The 26,073-nt window shown below is 42.0% G+C and overlaps 1 protein-coding gene across 1 annotated transcript in view; it reads right to left on the bottom strand.

The window, feature by feature from the left end:
* Window positions 1-240: 240 nt before the first annotated feature.
* Window positions 241-26,073, bottom strand: part of ITPKA (inositol-trisphosphate 3-kinase A) — a 40,603-nt gene continuing 14,770 nt past the window's right edge. The window contains exons 2-7 of the mRNA XM_050897273.1: window positions 15,659-15,755; window positions 13,263-13,476; window positions 11,368-11,572; window positions 6,583-6,684; window positions 5,406-5,477; window positions 241-4,470 (exon numbers count right to left, since the gene is read on the bottom strand). Coding sequence (XP_050753230.1) covers window positions 4,267-4,470; window positions 5,406-5,477; window positions 6,583-6,684; window positions 11,368-11,572; window positions 13,263-13,476; window positions 15,659-15,755 — 894 coding nt within the window. The 3' untranslated portion in view covers window positions 241-4,266. The remainder of the gene's footprint in view (window positions 4,471-5,405; window positions 5,478-6,582; window positions 6,685-11,367; window positions 11,573-13,262; window positions 13,477-15,658; window positions 15,756-26,073) is intronic.

Here is a 26,073-nt window from a genome sequence, read left to right as displayed (position 1 = left end):
GAAGGAAGCTGTCAAGCTTTGTGTGGATCAGGTTATAAAGCAAAAGTACCTAATGGGTTTTGGAACCAAGCTCCAATGTTAGCTTCTACATGTCTTGGAACCGGCTTTGTTTTAGGCAATACTAGATGCTAAAAACTACAAGCACACAAAACACTGAAATAAATAGTTTTTGTCCCTTCCCTAAGGACATTCTTGAAGATATTACTGTCCTGTGACCAAATCACAGTGGACGTCTTTTTTCCTTCAGTCTCATTTATTTAGTAGCATACACACTTCAGAGTAACAAACACTCAACCAATACAGTCAATGTCAAAAGTGACCACGGTCAGCATTGCATTGTAGTGTTCAGAACGGATGCATGTGGATGATACAGGCCATTTGATCTCAGTACCTTAAGAATAACAAATAAGAACAACAGCAATAAAAAAAAAATAGCAAGAGCCCTCTGAGATACTTAAGGGTTTGGTCCAACTCCCATTGAAATCTTTCCCTATAATAGGAACTGGATCAGATGTTAAGTGAATTCCCTCCCTGTGTAAGATTAGGAGGGATTTAATTTTTACCACTTTGGTTAAATTTCATCCAAATTTATATCCTTGTGGGACTCCAACACCCATCATTTTTAAACTTAGCTGATGTATCTCTTTGTGCATTTCTTTCTATATTGCACCTTCCTCCAAAGAATCTCACAGCATCTTGCAAGCAATAATGAAGGACAGCCTCACACCATTCCTGTGAGATAAGTAGGTACTATTCCCATCTGTAAAGTAGGAACAAAACTGAGGCCTAGGATAGTTGCCCAAGGCCAAAAAACCAAGTCACTGACAAAGTTGAGGGAGAGAAGTCCTACTGCTAGATTCAGAGAGGAATGCAGCAGCTACAGCAGTAAGCATTGCTGCATCTATATAGTGAGTTGAAAGACCTTGGTGCCTAAGTCAGAGGTTAGCTGTTCAGCACCAAAGTGCCTCTGGGCCAGCGTATCTCACCATGCTGGGGAAACACGTGTGCTCTCGGTGTCTCCAGAGTGAGGCAGTATCTCAGCAGAGGCACTGAAGAGCTACGTTCTGGACTTCTATGTGAACAAGTACCTTGGTTATCATGCATCAGCTCTTCTATGTTACATGCCTGCGCAAAGGCATCACGTTGACCCTCTGGTAAATATAAGCTTATTCAAGGCAACTTACTCCATAGTGAAAGAAGGCTATGCTGCTTCCTCACACTAGCAAGTGAGTGCACACAGACAGGCACTCTGGGCCATGCGATGTGAAGCAAGGTATCTCTAACTTACCCTGTGGTAGTTTGCTCATGAGCTCATAGCCTCCAGCCCCTTAGAGCTCAAGTGCTCAGTTGCAGTCCTACACTTGCAGTTTGCTAATGAAAAGCTGCCTCCTTTTCTCCTTTCCCGTAACAGCAGCAGAAGATTGTGGCTTCTTCCCTTCTAATCCCTTAGCAAGCCAAAGGGCCATTTCAAAACTAACTTGCTAGAACTATTTATCATCTAGAATGAGTTTCCAGACCAGGGTCTGTGATAGCAAGGGTTTTCTTTTTTCCCTGACCTTTTCAACTACTGCAGAGGAATGGATCATTCTCCATGTTCTCCCCCAAGACCAACATACTGCAAACCATCCAGGTGCTAGCAGCAGTTGGGTTTTTTTGAAGCTACTGGCACCACATTGCTTCTAGCTCTCCTTTAGAACTGGACAGTCATTCTAAAAGTTTGTCTCAAATTCTCAACTGACATTTGAGCATCAACTTTTACCCTCTAAATCTGCCCTCTAGAAAATAAAGTTACACTGGTGCAAAAGATTCACATATGTGGTAACAGAAGAAAGAAATTTAACTCTGAAGATTAATTAGGCAAACCACTAATGAATTCTACCACCTTAACAGTCTCATTCCTAACTTTTCTAATTTTTTTTTTTTTATTATGGTAGGACTGCTTGCCATTGCAGTCTTATAGAAAAGGTATTGTTATTAAAGTCCTCCTCTGTGAGACTGACTTACTTCCTAGTCTCCTTAAGCACTGCTAACTGGTGGCTTACCTATTGGCTGCAGGAAAGGAGGAAGACTTTTTTTTTTTTTTTTTTAAATTGTCTGAAATTCACCACAGATTAATTCATCATCTCATAGCAGTTCAAAAGTTAGGAGGCATCTGGAATGATAATATCTGTGCTCTCTATTAAAGGCTCACTGTCACTTTAAAAAAAAAGCGTAAACCCTCTGAAACATCTAAGTGGAAAATTCATTAACATACTATCATGAAAATAAAACTGAGAGGGACTCTGGGAGGCCACAGAAGTCTGAATTTGCAGTGAACTGCAAAAATAATTACCAGTTTCAACCAACTTCTGTTTTAGGATGAAATGTTTCCATGTGTCATTACTTCCTACAGAATACCCACTCTATGTCATCTAAGTTTTAGGTCACAATTGAGCTTGAATTTTAAATACTGCTGTTTTGTTTAGAGGTGATGAAAAAGTCATTAAATCTGACTGATCTCTTAGTACAGTAGTGTGTTATCTAAAGTAACTCCTTTTAGAAATTATTTTAGGCTCTTCAATTCTAATTACAAATGTTATAGATAGATTTCATTCCAGATCTGGACTCTCAGTCTTTTTTTTGCTCATGATCATGATTATTATTGAAATAGCAGTTTCCCAAAGGATGGAGTCACCTTCATATATCCTAAAGTTCTCAGAATCTCTCCTGAGCACAGGACACCAGCAAAAGACAGCAATTTCTGATCAATGTGCATTACTAGCTTTAGATGTTGAAAGGGGATTAACAATCAAATAGTAACGTAAGTCTTGTCCTCATTTTGAAAACTGCATCATCACATTATTAATGTTAAAACTTGGAATGCAAGTGAACATGTGAATACTGATAGTATTTATACTGCTAGTATTTAAAGAACTGTTCAAGTGACTAGAGGCAACCAACAGAGAAGGTATGTGAAGCCGTTACAAGAAATCACTTCAGTCTTTCTTGATTTTAACCTAAACACTGAATTTTCTGTGGCTGTGCCTGGGCCACGGAAAAAGAAGAATGAACCACAGACAGCCCCACGATTCCAGATAGGGACTAGGGGATGTGATGTATTGACATTCGTTCCCCCAAAGTGCCCTGACTTAACAGCTGATACCTTGGAGGAAGGATGCCTGGGAATTATCTCATCATTAGTATAATGCTGTGAATGCAGAAACATTACCTTCCTGATCGCTGCGCCAGTGTATACACTGAAGCAGCAGCATCGTATTTGGGAACAGGAACACGGCTAAGAAGTCACATGCATTAGTGACAGTCAAACCATGATCTTAAGAGATCACATTGGTTGCTGGCTACTAGTGTGTGCGTGTGTGTGCACGTGTATAGGGGTTTTATCTTTAAAAATAAACAAGCTTTGAAAAAATCCTTAGTTGCCTGGTCTGTGTGCGAAAGAGTCATTACTGATTTTCAGAACTGCAGTTCAGCTGCAAGAGGCCAAACTTGCCAAGCCAGGCACTTTTCCAACAGCCCACCCAGTCTAAAAGTTAAATGTTTTTGGAGACAATAGGCTGCTATTCTCTCCCTAGAGTATGTGTAATCTCCTGAGAGGCTACATAAAAAGCAAAGGCTGTTCTTGGATAGGAGTGAATCCAGGCTAGGGTAGGGAAGAGGAGGAACGGTCAACAGCAGTTACCACATCCAGCCACTACAAACTGCTGTCTCCCTTTGCTCCAGGTTTCCTGTGATTATCACCCATTTCCACCTTGTGCACACTGTAACACAATGCAGCAGAAGTTGTTGGTCCAACCTATAGCGTACACAGGAGCAAGGAGACTTGGAATTACAGGGGGGAAAAAAACCACTTTTGCTGGTTTCAAAACTGCAGTTCCCTGAAAAATTGTTATTCCTACCCTGAATCCCCAAGCACTTGCTCTGGTTGACTAAGAGGTAATCTGGAGTCCCATCTGTTTGCCAGAAATCAGAATCATTCTGGTTTACCATACAGACCTCTTGACTCATGCTGGTGTGATTCCTGAGTATGGAGATCTTCATTCTCTGAGGACCAGTCTGAAGTTCAGCTGGTGCAATACAGACCAATCTGGAGTTATTTAGGTTCATAGAGGGCCGATGCAAAGTCATTTTGCTGGGTTCTGGATGCAGCTCCCTCTGCACTGATGACCTCAGGAGTTTGGAGGGAGTTAAAGGTTTCCTTCTAACTGAGTGACCCCAGTAGAGCAGAAAGTTACAGAGAAGCCCTGCAAGTTTTGTGCCATTCTCAACTCATCTTTCAGTGATGCTTTCCAAGATGCCAATCAAATTGTCCAACCCCAACAAGTACCCATCCTCCCTGTTGCCTTCTTGCCAGGGGATCCTGTGATCCAGTGTCTGCCCATCAGGGAGAAGGGTGGTCTTTCCAAAATCGATCAGCCACACATTGGCATTTCCACTGCCATCATGTACAAAAAGTAGTGAACTTCCAACGACCTGGAAGACAGATTGAGATGATGTGGTTAAAAACACATCTTTAGCTCTCCCCCATCACTTACAACTTCCCACTAAGAAGATGACCTCCTCAGATGACCTTCTCACCTGTGACCCAACAGACTTTTGGGCTGCACTTATACATTAGACAATTTACACGCCCTATTTGCATAACCATATCAATCAGTAACGTATAAATGGGCATGCAGATGGGAAAAGGGACCCAGTAGACAAAGAGAAGAAAAGCAATTCTCCAGCTCACTTGGCAGCAGGTCTCAATTTGAGCAATTCTGCAAAAGCCAGTGACTGTTTTCAAAGAAAGACCATGACCCATGATTAACAAAAATGCCTCTAGTGGCAAGAGGAAATCAGCCAGGTAAAATAAAATGTCTGATCTCAAAATCTTGAGCTGTAACCAGCAGAACTTACAACACTAATGATAACTTCTCCACGGCAAAGCATACAAGGAGAACATATAGAGCAGAATTATAGTGTTTCAACATAAATCCAGTATAACTAATAAAGCCTTCATTGTCAAACTACAACTGAATGCTACTGTACCAAATGCAAGCTTCCACATTACCATTCCCCTGTAAAGATTCCCACTGGAACACACCAAGATTAGAGAAACTACAGGAAACTGGTACAAATAAACCACTCCCTGCAGTGGCCCAGAGCTATAAGTGCTGGGATGTTATAAAGGTGGGAGGATTTATTATTCCTCAACTGGTTTAATCTTCTGTATCGTTGTGATGCAGGCTTTGTGGCATCTGTGTTGTTAACATATATTAGTTTTCTTCTACTACAAACTCCTTTCTACTAACACAGCAGGCTATTCTGAAGTACCTTTCTACTAACACAGCAGGCTATTCTGAAGTACATCTGAATGACTAAACAAAGCAGCAATACACCTCCACAGCATTACACTCACTGCTCACCTCATGTCGTTTGAAGAAGTCTGAGGATTCAAGAATGATATGAATTTCCTGCAGACGCTTGAGGTATTTTTTCTGGAGGAAGAGGAGGAAAAAAAACAACCCATAAACATTTAAGTAAAGAATGAATGAAGATTCTTTGTTTACAAGAGTCAATATAATGAAGAGATCATGTTAATTTTAGGCTAGAGGTCCTTCAAAACAACAGGTTCATCATTTGAAAGTCAATCTGAAAATACACTTCAACAGGCTTTCATAGTGAATGAACAGACTGGAGTTCCTCTGCTGCATGTGTTACACCAAGCATATTTACCTGTCTTGCTTTGGATGCAGTGAGACTTTCTGCATCCCTTTTTTTCTTTTTAATAAAGAGAAAAAAGTTTCAAGCAATTAAAAATCTTCCAGTGTGAAGATTTCACTTCCACAGTGAAAAGAGAATGAAATTATGTTAGAGAGACAAGGAGCTCCAACCATGGGGGGGGGTGGGGGGGTGGGGTTAAAAAAAAAAAAAAAAAAAAAAAGGCCTAATGCATAAAGCTCTAGTATACATTTTTAATGCTGCCCTGTGTTACCAAGCATGCTCCTCCTGGAGGGCTAATCTGCCTTCATAACAGCTTCTACACTGCAGCAAAACACTACGGCATCCTTTGAAGTTCCAAAGACAAGAGACATGTTATGCCATCTAACACATGCCTGCTATGCTACTCGTGAAGGAGCATACAGGAATTGCTCTTTGAGGCGAGTCTCACACATGAGAGCACAGCCAGCCACCAATCTCACTTCCTGCCCCCATGCTTTGGTTTTATCCTCTCCAGACTGAATTCCCAAATCACAAGTTTTCCTGCCAACACAATCCTTGCTTAGACATCATCATCCCTCTGATGCATCTAACACCCATAGTCGAAGCTGATGGCAAGCAATAAGTTAGCTTGAGTGATGTTTTGCTAGCATGAGGAACTTGAGGTGAACCCATGGCAAGAGCTGACAGAACTGGTCTCGGCCAACTACTTCTCACAGCCCACCAAGTCCCCATGTCCACTCCATCTGCTGAGAGGGACTGGAATTCGAAACCATTTTCTTCCTTGGTAGTTTAATTCATTTTTCTTATACCAGAGGAAGCATGGCCCTGAAGCAAGCTCATTGGGTCAAAGATCAGTGAACCTGAAGAGTTCAGACTCACCAGAATAGTTGTGTTGCCTTCAATGAATTCCACAAAAACCTGCAGAACTTGCTCCTGTGTTTTCGTGGTTTTGAAGTTTGTGTTACATGTTCCATCCGCCTTCTGCACAAAAATGCACAAAGACAGAGACAATTTATACTGCACACATATCATTCCCTTCATCAGTCAATCCTCTTGAACCATCAACAGCTCAGCTCTTGCTAACCAGATGAAAGGGAGTAGTTGAACAGGAAGAGAGCAGATAAACCAAGCAAGAAGTGGAGGGGAAAAGATACAAAAGCTGATTGGATAACTTTAAATGGCACTTCATTTCCTGTTGAGTGCAGTTAAAAAAAAACAACTCATGATATTACCAGCTTGCAGGAGGGTTTCCTCACGTGTCAGTACTAGCAGTGCAAAGTTCAATGGGGCAAACCACAGTGACCTCTTTGATTGTCCTCTCATCTAGCTTGGTGTAGTCAAACCCTGGCTGGAGGTGTAAGGGGACATTTTCAAACCCAATTTTACTAGTCCTTTTTGTTTGTTCTTTTGTTTGTTTGTTTTTGTTTTTCAATGGGGAAAAATCAAAGAATTGTGGTTAAGACTCAGTTCCCAATATACCTTTGCACAGTAATGTGACCCAGAAGTCACAGAACGGAAAGTTAGTTGCAGACAGGAACAACTCGGGATTTGCAATGCTAGCTGTGACACAAATGCTAGCAGTGACAAAGCAGGTGTGTGAGTTTTGGCAAAGGACAGTGCAGGCATGCTTGTATCCAACTGGGTCCTGGAGAAATTCGGAGTATGTTTGTGCTAGCGTTAAGGCTCAGTACAGAAGCATCCTGCTACTGAAAAAACTAGTCTTTTTATGTGCTGGTAGTGACCAGTTTCTGGTTGTGGAGCTACAAGTAAATAAGAGCAGCGCACGAATTAGAGGTATCTGTCATAGACTATGCATTTCTCCAAGAACATCCCTGTTGCTTCAAGAGACACAAATATGAGCTTTTAGGACATGCATGTAAAATACAGCAATTATTGCAGTTGGTAGCCTGTATCCACTAAAAGCTTGCAGGATTATCAAACTGTATTCCTCTCCATTGTATCAGTCCAATGAAATCCCTCATTTCCGTCATAAGAGGAAATCAACAGGTCATCAAAATGTGTTCCCTCCTACGTGTTAAAAGTCACTGCACCAAAACTGGCTAAATTCAGCTCCAGTCTCAGCAGGTGAAACACTATTTACTCCACAGCAGGACTCGGCTCCTAGTATATACAGGAAAAAAAATCCGATAATGCTAAATTTCCAGATTTATCATGCAAGAGAATGAACTGACTGAATGGCAAAGCCATGCAGAACAGCCTCCCACCTACCAGACTTTCTAGCAACAGAATAAACAGAATTTTATTCCAAGGCTGTGGGCCAGATACAAGCGTGGCATGTCAGCCTGATGAGATGTGCAAGTTATGCAAGAGAAGTTCAGCAGGTAGGCAGTGAAAGTTAGGAGCCATCTGATCTGATGTATGATAATACTCAACAGCACACAGAAATTTGGAACTTAGTCTGATGCCTCGTACCTCTTCACTGGAGTAAGGTTGTTTTAAAAATAGTTTCTCCCCGTGCCCCAAAACCCAGAGCAAAGTCTGGAATAGCTGCTGTGTGTTCCCTTTTCATCCTTTTTTGCCTGGACAGACTAGTTGCTTGCTTGCCTGTTGTTTAGAAACACTTTTATGATTTTGTTCCTTTGCGGTGGTTGGCAGGAAACGTAACTGCTGCCTGTCTTTACTTGCTGTGAACAACATCCAGATTTTGAATGGCACCATCCCTTGTATTTTATACCAGGTCCTTGCAACAACTCTGGATGTACCTGGTCCCCAGGAGGTGCTTGCCTGACTCGCTCCTTGAAGTCATACCTTTGTCAAGGCCTCCACATACATTCCTGCACAGCAGAGCAGTCCATTGCACAGTGCAGCTAGTGGGCCACTGGCAGCACTTCTCATTAGATGTGACAGTGACATGGCTAGCAGGAGGGCAGGTTTGGTGGCTCCATAAAATAGTGCTACCTATCTTAACCTATGCAGTCTTGCTCAGATTCCTCTGCAGACTTCCCTTAAAGGGCTCAGGCTTAAGGTCGTGACCTAAATGGATTCATAAAGATTTGTGAATCAAATCTGATGTCCTCCTGGGAAAATGGCTATCCCTGATCTACAGCTAAAGGAATGGTACCAAAGGAAGAAGTAACTTCCCAAACTGCACAGAGATTCAGTGACAGAATGGGAAGCCAGAACTCCTGATTCTCAGCTGCATACATCTCTGCTCTGCAAAACTACTAGCTTAGTGTTGTAGAGACAATGTTTGTGATGCCTAGCCATCAGACAGTCCCTTCCAGAGAGGAAACCTGCATTCTGAATCTGGCAGGCACAAGAGACTGAGTGTCAGGTGCCAGCTGTAAGGAAAGCCAACGGTTCGAACTACTTTTGGTAAGAGGAAGAGTGACAAATCCCATAAAGGAACCTGACTTGACTTCAGAGATATGGAAGCAAGGCAAGGAAAAGAGATGGATCAACCTAAAGAGAAAAGGTACCCCACTGATGAAGGAGTGCATATGGTGAATCAGATCTCGTTTACTGGCAGCCACTTCACAGAAGGGCTTCTATGATTTCACTTCCTTTGCTTCCGCTTCTTACTCCAGCAGCCACAGGGCAGGAATATTTCTGAGTGACCAAACCCAACATATCTGCTCAGCTAACTCCAGGAGTTATCAGTGCGCTCAGGGAGAACAACCCCTTTTTCCCATCAACCACTAGCTGGCACCACTGATCCTTATAGGCTCTCTTCTCAAAACGGGGATCTCTGCAGCATGGCTTTGCTTTTCTGCAAATATACAGAACTGGATGTACAGTTCAGCTCCAGTGAAACAGTGTAGGGAGTACTGACTAGCTGTATTGCTTGAATAACTCACCTTCTGTCACCATTTCTCCATGTAAAAAAATAAAAGAATGATACCTACATCCCTCATAACAGCACAGGGAGACAGAGGAAAAGGTAATGTACTGCAGTACTCCAAAGCATTTCTTGTGCTTAATCAAGGATTAAGTATTTGTGTCCTGTTTTGCACAGTTACAGCATTGTCTCAACAGAGGGAAATATCACGCAGTCTGTGTGCCATACTGCTCCTACTCACCTCTGATAACCAGCCAAACCACAAAGAACAAGCCAGGAGGTTTTATTGGAGCTCCCCTGTGCTCCCTTAGCTCAGTCACTCTCCAGGACTCAACATAAATCTGTACATCTTCTACACTGACCAACTATCTTTCCAAGAACATATGTAAAAGGACTCAAGATCATCTGGGTTTCTGATTCCATTACACAGACCTAAGTGGTATAGGAATAAAACAGGTATCTTGATAACATCATTAGATGGCTAAAGGGTAAGACAGAAAGTGTCTTGGCTGGACTGGAGCCAGATCATCTACCACCCAGACAGTTCCTGCATGAGGATCCCTGTGTCTAACAGCCAGGAGTGGGCGGCACAGTGTACAGGGGACCAGCACAGCATGAGCTGGAAGCCCTAGTTCCTGTATCACAGCAGGAGAATCTGTGAATGAAGAAGGGAAAAGACAACACAGGGAAGCAGAGAAGAAAGGGGTGTTTAAAGAGCCTCTGCTCATCAGCATCACCCTCCCTTTCTTCTTCCTATGTGCTTGAACTATGAAACAGAAGCGAAACTAATCCAGATTATAATTTACAATGTCCTAACATACCTAAATTAAACATATATGCTCTGGGAACATCCTGAAATCACACAGGATAACCCATGCTAACTTCTTCATAGCTGTCCCATCATGAGCTTCAGGTAACAAGTACTCATCCAGGGTGCGGGGGGGTTTGGGCAGCCCTCACTCACCATGCTCTGTGCTGCTACAGGTACACCACTATCTAAACCCAAGCAAACTAGTTTAAGGCTAGCTGTGACGGGCCTATGCAACCAGAAAGCACACTTCTGCATTCCAGCAAGTGTTAACATTCAAGTAACTGAGTCAGGTGGCTGATATTCTGAGAGTAGGTCCTAATGGGCTTCTGGGTAGGTATCTGACATTGCCATGGGGCACAACAAATATAAAGAATTAATGGGTAGGAAAGAAAATTGCCAAGGTTCTTCTGTGACTGTAAGGTAGTATCCTAGGAATGGTATAGGGGCACAAACTTATCCATCAAGAACAGCAGATGGACTTTGTTGATGGACAAATTTTATTTTTCATTGTTTTGGCTTTATTCCAGCTCCATCTATACCGGATATTGTCATGTACTTAAAAGGAAAAGCAGTTTCCTTGATCCCAAGAATATCTAAGCTAATGCTTTTAACATGCCTTGCAAATAAACATAACTAGAACAAAAACACTTTACTGTGATTCACTTGGAATAAATATGCATAGTTCCTGGATAAAAAAAAAAAAAGTAATTGCATGGGGAGAGGTGGCAATTTCTTCAGTTCTGAATTCTTCCTTATAACAGTCTCATTTTCATTCTATCTATGCTGTGTACCTGCTTGAGTCCTTTCTGCAATGCCTCTGTGGTTGAACCAAGTATGGCTGATGTGCATTTCATACTTTACTTCATTGACACTACTCTGTTATAATTACAAGGGATACTTTAAAACCACAATACACTGAACTCTGTGGTTTCAATTACTGCATTTTCACATAATCCTGTGGAAAACCTGGCTACTGATGCGCACTAGCTTTTTGATTAATCAACAAATCAAAAAAAGTTTGGTCTCCAAGAACAGGCAGAAGTGCAACAATTACCTTAATCCCTTCAATCCTGAAGCCCAGATTGGCACTGGAGCTGATGGTTTCCCTCCACTGCATGTATCGGGGTTTGGTGACAGCATGCTGGGCATTCTCTTCAGCTGTGGGAGCAAGAGGATCCACTTCAATCATTTTCTTGTACATGTCCTTACGCAGCTTTGGTTTCTCACGGGCCTTAGTCAACTCTTCCTCCAGGTATGTCCTGCAAAAACATCACATCCCAACAAAACTGTAAGGACTCCCCAAATGTTTCTTTTGACAACTTATAAACTGGCCTCAAGAAATGTCAGCCAGGAAAGTAAGTGTTATCATTACCCCAGTTTTGCATATGGGGAAACTAAAGAACACAGGCTAATGACTGCGCAGGCATATTTAGTAAAACAGCCACAGGAATCGGGAATTGTGTCATTCACTTCTTGTTCTAACTATACCTTTACTTACTGTTATATGTTATTGTTATGTCCTGCTTACAGAATGGGAGAAAGCTGAATTCCTACTGTGCCATGACACAGAACTGTATTTTCAGAGGACAGTTAGGAGATATCACTTACAATGAAATCAAAAGCAAATAGGACTGCTGAAGTCTTACTGTCTTCTCTCTTCTCAAAAAAACCCTAACATCAGTCATGTGTGATTTTTTTTAGGCCTCAGAAAGCAATTAAGGTGTTACTTAATGCATCACAGTGAAAGACAGAATCACTCCTCATATAGTAAAAATTTAAGAGTAAAGCAGATTATCTTAGTTCCAAACCAGAAGAGGTAACTAACAACAGGAAGGTGAAGGGTGACAAACCTTCCACATTTTGCTGTTATCACTCAAGCTGTTAATCTGGTAACCATTAGAAAGGCACTATCCGTGTTCTCTACATTCCACTGGACTCCTAAAGCTTGCACTTTGTCAGGTGCCTGGAATGTACTTTTTTCATCACAGTGTAATAAACCAGGCTGGTGTTTAGGAGATGCTGTCACTCACTACCAGAATGTCACCTACTTTGAATAAAATATGTACTGCTGCAAATCCTTCTCCTCTTTCTTCTGGGCATACCAGTGCTAAACATTTCTACTCTGATTTAGCTGACAATTCATTTAAGATTTTGCATCTATTTGGAAAGGCTCATCTGCAGTCCTGTAAGTTGAATAACTCATTTATGACAATAACTTTTGAGCATCTGAGCTGGCACCCAAAAGATTACTATGACAGTTCACACCTCTCTGTACTACTACTCCAGGCTCTCAACAGATTCCTTATCTATTTGTTATGCTTAAAATAACATTTTTGCAGTTTTTCTCTTAATCACAGACAAGAAAAGGAAAAGAAAGTGAGAATCTGGAGAACAAGGTGATAGCATCATGGAGATGTCAGAGTAGGGAAAAACTCAGGTCAGTCCTAAGCAGAGGTCAACTCTTTTCTTTACAGAAAAGATCAATACCAGTGAAGACTCAGTCAAGTGTTGGAAATGGGCTTTCACACTGCTATTCAGCCATTCACATTTGGAGATGGGAATTTTACTCTTCGTGGGGTTTTCTGAATCACTGCATGCACAAAGATTAAATGAACTGGCAGTGAATGAATCATGTAATTTTTTTCCCCACATATTATCAGGCCACTGCAGAGAAACTTTGTCTTAGATCACCTCTGAAAGTTTCTTGATGTGGATAGTTTTTGAGGCTATAGATCAGTTAGTTTCCAGAATCCACGTACAATCAGGCAATAGTGGGACATACTGTCCTCAGGTTGTCCAAGGTGATTGCCAAACCAACAACAGGTTGTCTGGATTGAATCCCAAGGCTCCAAAAATATTACCAAACTCTCCAGACAGACCATGACCACATCCCCCTCTTCCTTCAAATGCATTTAGGTTAGAAAGCACTTTCTCTTTCGTATACCCCACCTGATCCCCATCTTGCAGTCCATCACACAAGGCCCTTCAAAATCAGTAAGCAAGTCATCCAGCTGAATGTAGCTCTCGCCATCTCTCTCCACCACACCATGGAAGCAAGGGACGCAGGAGCATAGCGGGTCTTTCATCAATCGCTCAAAACACTCCTTTTCATTCTCTGAGAAGCGTTTGAGAATCTTCCCACTATCAGCTGCCTTGAAACTCCCTAAAAAAGAAAATCAAACACATGCTGACAAGACTGACCCGCAAAAAAGACAGACACCTTCCCCCACCACTCCAGTTTCATCTACCTCAGCCTCATGACACCAGTTAAAGATTTCCCCTGAACAGAAAAGACAACATGCTTTTCATAAAAAATAAAACAGCCAGGACAAACACGGCCATTGGCAGTGAAAGTCCATTTGGATACATTCCCATGTCAGAATTTATAGCTTTAAGGAGTGCAGCTGCTCCAGGCCATCGGGTTTTTTTCCACGCTAAACTCTTTGTTAGGATATTAAACACTACTATACTTACTAAAATGCACAGGAAGAAGCCACGAGCCAGAATTCATTAATCCTCTGACATGCTATTTTAAAGCTGCATAACACTGTCAGCGTTGGCTTTGTCCTTAATCCTCACATAAGGTATACCTGCTGAGTGTGTAGGTACGGAGGCAGTACAATCAATCAGTGATCATTAAACAGCCACAAACAGGCCAGAAGCCAAGCACTGCCCTTTCTACACACACACGCTGTGACTGCGCGTGCGTGTAGCTCCAGGTACTGCCTCTTCTCCAGAGCCCTGCTAATCTGCACGTACAGCCTGTATAGCGCAATTGTTTTTTTACAACTCTGTGTCTGAATGGTATCCAGTACAATGACAGTCTGCATAGGCCAAGATTGGCAGTAATTAGACTCCAGATGTCTGGAGTCTCCTGTCCAGACGCTCTCCTGTCCTGCAACCTGCCAATAACATCTGAGGAAAGTACACGTTTCATTCAGAGGTACCCTTTAATCTACACGACATAAAATAGGTGCCAAAGTAGGAGCCTCATTAATCCTGGGGCTAATGCTCAACTTTTATCGCAGCAGGATCCTTCAGCCATTGCAAGCTGGTTCTTCTCTGACTGGTTCAGTGCCTAAAACTGGCACTGCCTCAGCACAATAGTGAGGGTGGAGATGGCCCAGGTTTTAATTTGGAAAGAACTTGTCATATCAGAGAACAAGTGCAAAAAAGATGGACTAAATGCAGCCACAGAAAACTATCTAAAGCAAACTGGAGCAGTATCTCTCCTAACTAGCTTCTAGTAACCTCTTAACCCTCCTCTTCCACCCTACTACACAAGCCTCCAGAAGGGTTATGATTACACAACCAGTGCATCACTCCACACAGATCAAGCCAACCCCATACACATTGTGATAAAAACTGCAATAAGACTGGGTCATCTTGGCAGTCTGCGTGACACAAGTCAGCCCCACCAACTCCACTGTGCACAATGCAGCTACTCCATTTCTAGGACTAAATAAATTTCTCTGCACAGCTTTGAAGTGCACTATATTAGTGCATTAGCATATAAAGAGGTGGTTCAGGTGCTGCATTAAAGCACGATGCAGCGTAGGTGCCTGCCCACATGTGTACTAATAAACCCCGCACTAGCACTTTAGGAACAAGGGCTGCATAGGAATTAAATGAAGCACGAAAGAAGCAAACCTGATGACTTCTCTTTGTTGTTTTTTTTTGCCTTACCAATGAAACAAAGCCTACATCAGGAGCACACTTACCAACTTCTACAGACACAAAACTAGAACCAGCTGACTGAGTTGCTCCTTGCACTCATACAGTGAACAATGACAGACTCTCAATGCAAACCCCTGGTCAGCAAGTCAGTTTTCACCGGATGTGTTTTCCGCCCAAGGGCTTACATTCAAATGAGGGGTTTGGGGTTGGTATTAGAAACACTGTCCTTGCCAGGGCTAAGGCACATACAGGCACGGACAGTAATCCTTCCCACTAGGGAACAAACATATTGGCTACTCAGTCAAGAAAGATGATCCTATACCACAACCAACAGCAACAGATGGACTAGGGCTTCAACTCCCCAGTCCCACTTGTTTCCCTCTAACACCTGTTTTACATATATCACCTTACAAGGACGCATCGGGAGCCTGGCCCTTCCGCAGTGTCTGACCATTGCTTCCTTGCTCGTCTCATTATTCAGGTGTATCACTCCCCCTTCCCTATCCCCACCACAACTGAAAGAAAGATGTTCTAGTTCACAGATTTATGTGATATTGCCTGCTTCCTTTTTACCTGAATGAAGGAAACAGAGAAACACCAAAACACTGTTTTCCTTGCTGCTGCCATCCCCACTCCAGAGACAAACATATTGAAGATATCCGTCTCACCTGTATGCCCAGCCAGCTGCACCCACGAGTAGCGTTTCTTGAAGGGGCTGATGACTGGTAAGTTAACCATGGTTTTAATTGTATGCCATGCCTTTTTCTGGAATACAAAGAAAAGAAGTATTAAGTTGGGCAAAAGCGGAAATCCTGACATGCCACAAACCTACCACATAGCTTCATGCACATTGAATTGTTCCTCACTAATTTGTAAGTGCTCAAAGGTGGAACCACAAAACAGACACTATGATCATCGTTGGCAAATATGCACATAAAACCAAGAATGGACAAATACTTAAATATAATGCCCTACCATCCACAAGAAATAAAAAATGTCATACTGCACGTCACAGGCCTGTTCTTAGCCACACCTGACCCTCTCTGTGTCTGAGTCACGTGGTATGCACACAGCAGATGCTGAACACACACTTATGCACATTTAAGTTTCCATGAGACATAAACATAAGCTGTTTGCCACTGTCAGCAATACTTGCTTTCCCAGAGAACTTCAGCATCACCTCGTGATAGTGGCTTTCTCCGAGTCAGCAGGTGAGTCTTACTGTAACAAATGCATAGAAACTGCATCTCTAGCTGGACATGGAGGTCACCCAGGTCCATCAGCAACCATTGACAGTGTGCTGTAGAATCTACTCCAGGTCACGGATTTTCCTGCTCCCTCCCCTCTTTCCCAGTCTTGTTACTTTTTAACAAAGCCGGGCATTGCTCTGGCCACCTTTGGGTGCCGCACAGTGCCGCTGTCTGGGTACTGCTGCATGCAGACAGGGAAACGGAACAGCTGCTCACAAACAGCAGCTGAGTGCCCTGTCGCAAATGCAGAAAGGCAAAAAAAAAAATAGTAGTAAGTGAAAAAGTCTTGTGCTCTGGAACTGAAACCCGGGTGGGAGAGAAACACAGCCCACTGGCATTCATGTTACGCTCTGAGGGGTCCCAAAGTGCTTTACAAACAAGGACAGCAGGTTCATTTCTTCTGTCACTAGAACATGATAACCTGCTGGAAAAAAAAAAATGGAGCTGCACAATACTTGTGCATGACAATTCAGTGCTGAGGGTTTTTTGCTGAGATCAAATATACTTGGGGATTAGGCTGCACTTACAGAAGTGCTTATCAATGGCCTAACTGGGATTCACCAAACTCAATGAGAGGCATTGATTTCACTGAAAACGAGTTTAGGTCATTGCTTAACACCTGAAAAATCCACCTTCAAAACAACCATGTCTTCTCTAGCAGGGATATTGATCTGACTATTTAGGTGCTTAGGATACCTGATTTTTATTGTCTTCTACACTATACTTCTACAGAAGTGAAAAATACAAAAAGTGAAATTGCAGACAATGATACACAGGCAAAATGTAGCTCTCCAGATCTCACTCTGACCTGGCCACCCTTCCCCAAACTTGTTCACTTATACCACATTTTTTATAAGGTATCCTCTAGCAATGTTGGTCACTGTGCGAGGGCAAAACCCTGCAGCTATCTTAGAATGCATCAAGAGCATATGTGAACTCACAGACACAAGTGATCTTTCTTTTAAGGATTTGTCTTCACAAGAAAGTTTTAAGTTATGCTGCAAATTAAACTGACATAACAATATACTCACTATATGAGCATACTTATTCTGAAATAAGATTGCTTCTTCCTATTTAACTTTGGTTTTGAACGCAGTTCAAGCTCAAATGAAGTCACTCTCAGTCTGATAGAAGTGCCCCATGCAGCAGTAATACTTTTGAAAACATACTGTGCCAGTGAGAGGAAGCATCCAAAGAAAATCCTGGATGTTTGAGAATCATGAAGACTCAGTTGCACTTACTGCAGCTCCACAGATGTTACTAGCCCTAGCTAAACTCCAGTTTCATAAATACCTTCTGCAGGTTTAAATGACTGTTTCATATTCTATATTACTTGGATTTCATAATCTGTATTATTTGCCTTAAGTCATTCCAAACTGCAACCTTGCAGTGCTAAACAGCGACTTGGCTCTATCATAGAGCTAGCTGCTGTTTAGTGAGGATGTGAGAGACTCTTGTACACCACTTACAAATGTCCATAGCCTCCTTCTGGAGGAAAGTGCAATGTAAATATTGTTATTCAAGTAGCAGTAGCAAAGATAAATTACTTTTGAATAGTCTACTTGGCAGATTTAACTGACAGGAGAAGTCCTTCAGTCTACTCTGCTGTTTCTACTCCAGAGGGACACAGCCCTAAGTTATTTAAAGAACAGTTGAAAGTAAACATCATTCTGAATTAAAATGACCCCTTTGAATGTAACTCCTGCCAAAGATTTAGTTTTTGAAGATTCCAGCCCAATTTTCAGGGTAACACTGCTTTTCCCCCCATCCCTTAATGAGAAGTCAGCGTTGCTCCATAACTCTCCCATCAAGATCCTACACTCATCATAATGTCCCGCTCCCAACAAACTGCATCCTGTCTCCCAGTGACTTCTCATACTGCTATATCCGGAAGTGATGAGAAGCACAGGTTTTCAAGGAATGCACATCAACTGTCAATGCAACACCACACTCCAGTGGCTTTCCCGCCTCCTTCCCCCCACCTAGACCTAAGAAGCTGCAGCTTTTATTTGTACCGTGGGTGTGAAGGAGAGAAAATGCACCAAATTCAGCCCCAGCTCAAGTGGACTTTAGCTGCTTAGGTTACAGCTGCCTTGGATGAGTATGTTTAAGCTACTCATCCAATAAGCAGACACTGACAATTTTTAATTCTTTTTATTTTAAATAATCTCTTCACAAACCTTTTTCCCCCTCAAGACAGGGGGAGCATGAGGCTCAAGCTAGGAGGGAAAGGGCTGCTTCCAGACCCATCCCATGAGGTGTGCTGCCATCGGCAGGGGTTCAGCAGTTGCACTTTCCTCTACTGCAACTTCCAGTCTCCCAACTCACTCAACCCAGGATGCAAATTGCCAGGATGCAAACAGGGCTGCATGCTGTTGGAGCAGTGGTGTGAGTGGGAAGATGAAAACTTTGTGTGCCTGCTGTAGGAGGAATCTTTCTCACTTCTATTTCTAAAGCAAGATCTCTTCCTCTTTGTTAGCAATGGTATTATGTGCTTTTCACATCACTGCTTTATGCTGCAATGGCAAAGAGGACTGCTACCACTGCCCACCTGTATTTGCAGTCCATATCTCCCTCAGTCCCTGTTTTTTCTAGATTCCTGCTCACTCTTCCTTGATCTTTTGCTCTGTCTGGGTTTCTCCAAGCCCTCATTTCTTCTAGATTCCCAGCTGGTGTATACTATTCACATACATTCAGGGAAAACTCAGATATCTCTGTATCAGGATTGCCTGAATCAGATGCCCTTGACATCACTGATGCTGTTTTATATCTTGAGATCAATATACTCAAGAGTTTTCCAATAGGAAAAAGGAAACCATTCCAAAAGGGCCAAGAGGCAAACATGAGAAATATTAACATTCTTAGATTCAGGATATAAAGTTACTCAATATGAACTGTAACTGACACACTATATATATCTCCCTAAGCAATAAAAAGTGTGGAATGCTAAAGAGGGGAAAAGCTAGTTTCCTGCGAATGGGTCAGCCTGTGTGACAGGCTGTGCCACTGAAACCGTCTCCCTGGTAGCAAATGAACAAAAATTCAGGGGAAGAGAATGGGAGAACTGATTCTCACAATGCAGCCACAATGCATGCAAGGGATTGTGGCTTGGTATCTGACATTGATCTGTGTTATCTGGATTACTCTTTTGAATCACTCTTCTGAATTTGAAGCACAGCACTGAAGAGAAGCATACATCCATGCAGCAGATGTGGCAGGCTTGCTCTCTGTTAGCACTGGCATGTGCAGACAAGATACTGGCCAGATGAGGTACTCCCAACCTATTCAACCCTGGATAAAGGTAGCTGTTGCCATCATGTCTATCCATTAAGAAACAGCAAAGATGAGCAGCAACTGAGTGCCACTGGTTCCTGTAAGCACAGCTTTCTCCAGGCCTTTTCTCACGATGAGAGCATAACTTCATACGTTACTAGTACACAGAAGCACAGCCATGATGATCCTGCCCAAACACACCAGCAGGACTTGGCTGAGGAAAACCCACTAAACTCACTGGGAGGCGTTTCATCCATTTTAAGGGGTTTTGGCTCAGGCCTCACTGTCCCCAAGAATTAATCCCCAGGAACTACCAGGCTTTCCTGAAACCCACCCACCATTTCAGGACAAGGGCTATAACATCCTAACAGCCAAGCTCACTGAACAGATTAGTGCAGACTCCCTGAATTGGCTGGGGTTTTTTTGGTTGCTGCTATTGTTTTACAGGCAGTATAGAACACCTGAAATCTCTCTCCGAGCATATGCTGAATCCCTCAGGGATGGGAGAGCCACTCTGACTCCTAAGGGCAACAGGGGATAGGGACCTGAACCTTCTTCTGCTGTTCTGTGGAAAAATAAATAAAATCTCTCCCTTATTTAAGGGTAAAATGAAAACAAAGTTCTCGGTTCTGTGAACACCTTAAACACATGTAACTACCCTCAGGCAAGCACCGGCAAACAGGTAACATACACAGGAATTTGCAGAATTGAGTCCTAAGTGAAGCAATTACAATAATTAAAAACACCAATCGCATCTAACCTAGTAAGTTTTGGGGGAGGAGCAGAATAAGAAAAACCTTTTCTTCAGAAAAAAAAAAAATCCAGCAGTTTTAATAATACTAGCATGTTACTTGAAACTATAGTGAGTTAAAGAACAAAAGTACACTGAAATGTAACATAAATCAACAGGGTCCCTAAAAAACTTCATTCTTCCATCAGCAGCAGAGTGGAGGAGTAGTTTCTTGCCTGAGCTGGTAAATTTTCATGGAAATTCTGCTATAGTAAACAATGACCCTTGAATCCTTTTTCCAGGAAAATTTCAGCAGTTTCTTTATCTAAGATCCTGTTGTCTTTTTTTGTGCACTAGTACAAAGCCTACGCAAGCCTACAGAGAGCTATTATGACAGCAAGAAACAAAAGGATAGTGAGAAATTTCTTTGTAATTTTTTTTTTCCTAAAAGGCTTTAAGAAAGAGTACTTAATTGTCAGTCATCATAATCTACTGTTCTCTTAAAGTCTTTACATCATTTAGGCTAAATTCTGCCACTCTGGGACATGGGGGCTGAAATCTGATCTGTAATGCCGGTTGCCACTGCCTACTCAGTGTCTCTCTAACTCCTAGAAGGAACAAGGTTCTTCCACAGGGACTTGCAAGGAGTACAGAAAACTATAATTATAAAAAAGTTACTACATGTGTTTCAAAATAATTCTGTAAGAGCCATGTGCCCAAAACGCAAAAGCACTGAGCAATACCTTGCCTGGCAATCTCAGCCAACACAGTGCAAATGAGCAAGCACGTGAGAAGGTGATGGGTGTTGGCCTCTTTCAGGACACAGTAACCGTAATAATAGTGACTGGAAAAGTAACACCTGGGAACCCATCAGACCATTAGCTGGAACTGTGTTCTACAAGCAGACCCTAAGTTAACACTAAGCATTACTAAGCTGGGTATCAGTTATGACTTATCTATGCACAGTATTAGTCATTCTCCAGTGGCTCACCTTTCTGCTGTGATTCCTCCCCCCCCCCGCCCCTTCCTCCTTTCTGGGTCACACACTAGCACCCATATTACTCTGAGTGACACAACAAATCCTCATGAGGTCCATAAGATTATTCACGGAGCTGTCGTAAGTATCAGCGTGAGCAGGTGGTAGGGTCTAGTCCTGCAAATAGCTCTCTTAATATTTGTTCCTTCTAAACTCTGTGTATGTTTTACAGTTTTATAGTGTATGCATTTACTTAACTCAATAAAATGTTTTTAAAATCCTATGAGTTAATTTTACCTACAAAATCCTTGACTTTTGTTTACCTTAGTTTACTAAAACTGAAATAAATCAGCTTGAAGGCTAGTTTGTTTCCTTAATTCTTTATGCCATTTTACTCAATTATTTAATTCAATTTGGAAAATGAAATTAACATATTCAGATTTGTTCTCCATTTTCAGTATTGTTTGTCACTTTATTTGAATTGGCTTTGACCTGACATATTGGACCTGCACAGACAAAGAAATTAAATGTCGGTCCAAAACTACTAACCATATTATTTTAATGAACTAAGCCTAGCCTGAACAACAATTTGCTTTCGTCTGTCTCAATGCAGTCACTACCTGCCATTACCATAAAAAGCTTCCATAAGAAATCATTTTGAGCGGACCACAATCAAGACAATTATTAGCCTAATTTAATTACCCTGTAATTAGATATGCTTCTCTGTCTGTATGAATGTCATCAATAACTACAGTACTATAATTACAACCTATTAAAAAAAAAAATCACAAACACTTTAAGAAAGAATCTACTGCTTTGTCAAAATCACGATATTCTACCAAGACAAGTTATCAGTGTAGTTTTCCCCAAACCAATGAGTTTTCCATGGGTGCAGCTTCACAGCAGCCAGCTTCAAAGGTTATTAGGGATTTCATTTTTTCAAGGGAGTGCAGCTCTGGGACAGCCAACCATATGGTTTCATCTCATGGAGAGATCTGGGGATTTGAGTGATGTTATATAAAAAAAAAAAAAAAGTTAAAAAGATAGTGAGAGTTGCTGAGCAACATGGTATCTTTCCGGTTACAGTCACAGAATTTGCCTACTGAGGGATTCTGGTTTTGAGTTCTTTCAGTTTGAGGCTTAGTGTCGTCGTGTTTGCAGGTCTGAAAGAGGCAGGCAGTTGACTTGGTCAGATCCTGGAACAGCAGACATTTTTACGCCCATTATAAGCAAATTATAATTATCCTTCTTTTTTCTTCTAGTAACATATGCAGATATATATACATACATGCACACTTTTAAAATATCTAAAGCACCTACTAAAAGCTTTTCATTGTAGTCAATCAAAATTCCATGACTTTTTTTTTTTTTTAATTGTCCAGACTGTTATGACTGCTAGCCTTGGGATCATTTTCTTCAAATACCAACTTAGAAGACCTAACAAGGCATTGTACTGCAATGGAGAAAGTGAAGCATACATGTCATTTTTCCCTTATTTGTTGAGAGAAAAATAACTTAAATATCCACAAAGGCTCTGTGTAGGGAAGCAAGGTGAAAGATTTGCCCATAGCTAAAACAAAAATGCCCCAAATAACAACAACAACAAAATAAATCCCTGAATTTGTCATATAAGGCACTTACTTTATACTTTCAGCAGCCAGTTTCTGTGTTTTTGCCCCTTATTAAAGGTTTCTGGAATCCTCAAACTAAGGAGATTCTTGCTGCCAAGTCTACTACCCACTTGGCTGAATCAGACATGAATCACAAATCGAGACAAAGATCTCAATGGGTGGGAGGTGAAAGAGCAAGTCAACAAGAAGAATGCTCCTAAAGCAAGCTCCGACAGGAGTATGTGAGCAAACATTCATACAAACCTTTATAACTAAGTTTCTGAGCGCAACACTTGATTCAGCTCCCAAGATAGGGTGAGGCTCTTACAGCAACTGACTTAGCCCCATTATTACCACATTTCATCTTCTCTTGTCCCTGGGCAATAAACGGGTTGTTGATGCACACAAACACTAGTCCGCACAGTAGTGACTGTTCATCGCTAGACAAAAAGGTATTTAGGGCCAGAATCGAAATGTTGTTCTGTAATAACTTACATCAATGGATAGCCCAGCCCAGAGTCTGGAGATCCGAGCATCGACTTTAAAAAGTCTGTGCCCTGACCTGATACACAACAGCATCATTCTTCAGACTCTCAGAGGTGCTATGCTCACTAACATCAACTGCTAATTTGGCCAAATCACTGCAACTGGCCTTCTGCCAGGGCAGCTGTGTTACTTCAAATGCTGTCAGCTGTCACTCAAGGAATACAAACAGTGTAACCGTCTCCCTGATCAAGGAAATCACCAAGCAATCTCCACATGCCAGACGCCTTGGGAGCCTTGACCATCCTTGTATCTGCTTCAGTCCCCAAGGGAACTAACACTCACTGCTTTGTCACACAGTTGATCTTCCTATGGTGTATGAGTGCAGCTGAAGCTGTAAGACTGATGATCAACAGCAAGAGAGAACACACACTCCTAAACAACGGCAGTTTGCATGCTACACGAGCAACTTCCTGATCAGCACCTCTCATCAGACTGCCAGGCAAACTGTGACTACACCTTCATCTCTCCCTCCCTCTCTTTCACCATCCAGCCTCCAAACCTTTGAGAAGAAACGGTGCTCAGGCTGTACTTAGCCCTTGACACTTCTGGGTTTGCACTCAACCATGGGTGAGGGCCACAGCTGCTCAACCAGTGTTTGGCAGGTGTATCCTCTGACTGCAGGGTTTTCATTTCCTGTTTGTACCACACTCAAGATGGGCTGGGCTAAATCTTCAGAGTCATGAGAAACGCTTAATGCAATAAACAGAAACAAAGCTGAAGACAGAAGCCTCAGGTTCCTGTGTTTTCTCCTCTGTCATGCCTCACCACGCAGCGAGATGCATATATCATTTGGCTTCACTACCCTTTAGGATACTTGGTAAGCTTGTTGGATATTCACTGTGTCTGGACTAAAGGAAGAAGTGAAGGGAAGAGAAATGGATGGTACGTATCGGACTGAATTACTAGTAGCACAAAATCCCATGTCCCACTCCTCAGTTGGATTCTACTTGTAATTCCAGGAGCAGCCCCTCTCCAAACCAGAGGAAAATGCAGTGCAAAGAAGTGAAAGCATTGCTTGACTTTCTGCAAACAGCATGAAGAGCCACAGTCTGCCGAGTATTCTGCAGGAATCAACACTGGCATTTTGTTTCTGATCATTATCAAGTGAAATACCTACAACCTTTATGTCATTCCCAGGCCAAAAGCCAAAAGAGTCAAGGAATTAGATGGCTTTAAAGCTGCACTGTCACAAGGGTTTCCTTCACTTTTCTCACAGAGATGTTGTAAAAGCCAGTACTGTTGACTGAAAGACAGATTTTATTTTAATAAGAATCAACATTTTCTGTTTTAAGGGATACTGAAATGTCTACCTTTGATAGCAGGCATTAAATACAGCCATTATCTCTACCTTCATAGCTTGTGCCCTGCTCTGAAAGACACTAGTTCTCTAATAGGATGGAGATCTGCCACCTGTCCCTACTGAACACAGGAAAACTGAACCAAAGAGGTTCTGCCCCTATCAGGGTTCTGCCAGAACATCACTCTTGCTGGAAACTGAAATTTTATTATCCAAGAAGTAAACGGAAAGTTCCTCACTATAGGAAAGTTGACTCACTTTCATATCCCAGACGTTTGAGATTTATCCAGGCTGTCCATCACCCAGAACAATTTTGTGGTAAATCAAACATCACTTTAGCAGATGGTGTGGCAGAAGGAAAGAAATCTTTCTTAACCTCCCAAACAACTGCAGTTTAAGTCTTTAGAAACTTCCTATGCCACAGTTTGGCAATTTGAGAATTCTCTGCCCATCCTCCATTTATCCTCCGCTTGTCATAGGTCACTGATTGACATCACCAGTCATGAGAAAGGGACATCTAGAAAGACAACACTCTTCAGATGAAAAAATGAGCCTAACATCCTATTAGGCAGGACACAGAACTACCAGTTCCAAACAGGATCAATATTTGGGAATACTTAAAACCCAAACACATCCACACTTCTCTATACATAGACCAATAAATAGGTTCAGCCTAAAACATAAGCACAATTTAAGGCACAAACATGTCATTTGTGAACTGTGTATGACCTCAAATCCAAATGTACTACAACAAGTGCCAATCCATTTAAATCAGGTGTAGTTTCTGCATAACATCAAGAGAGACTGCGTTCTGGCAACAAGCCAGGAAATAACTTCAAGAAGCTAATCTCCCCTGAGTGAACTCCAGGGACTTGGGAAGGAAGCTGAGCATGTGCTTCATCTTATTTGCTAAGGTGGTGCAGACTGTTACCTAGACACACAGCTCTATCCTGCCTGCCCAGCAGTTCAGGGCTAAGCTCACCACCAGTTTAACACCCCAGCGATTCAGTGGCCACAGGAGAATCTCCAGTTTGAACGGATAAAGAGAAATGAAGGACATTTTAATGCTTATCCTTTATTACACTTCCCCATTCACCACAAACCACTACCATCAGACAGAAATTGCAAAATTGTCTTCTATTAACTGGTCAAAGACTCCTCTCTTCCTATCCCTAGCAGCTTGGATTAGTGAACACGTTGAAAGCTTACCATGCTTTCAACGTATCTTCGTGTAAGGGCCCCAGAAGCCATATCCCGTACAACTTTGAGATTCTGCCTGAAAGGAATGTAACAGTGGAAGACTATTGTGCTATAATTCATTTTTTCCTGTAGGAAAGGATAGGAAGCACAAGGATAGAGTTAAGGTTGCTGTAAGAACCTACTGGTTATGTGTGATGATTG

Source organism: Gymnogyps californianus, chromosome 5 (genome assembly GCF_018139145.2).
Source record: "Gymnogyps californianus isolate 813 chromosome 5, ASM1813914v2, whole genome shotgun sequence".
In the NCBI taxonomy this organism is placed as follows: Eukaryota; Metazoa; Chordata; class Aves; order Accipitriformes; family Cathartidae; genus Gymnogyps; species Gymnogyps californianus.
Note: the sequence above shows the minus strand (reverse complement) of the source record. Positions and strands in the feature narration are given on the sequence as shown.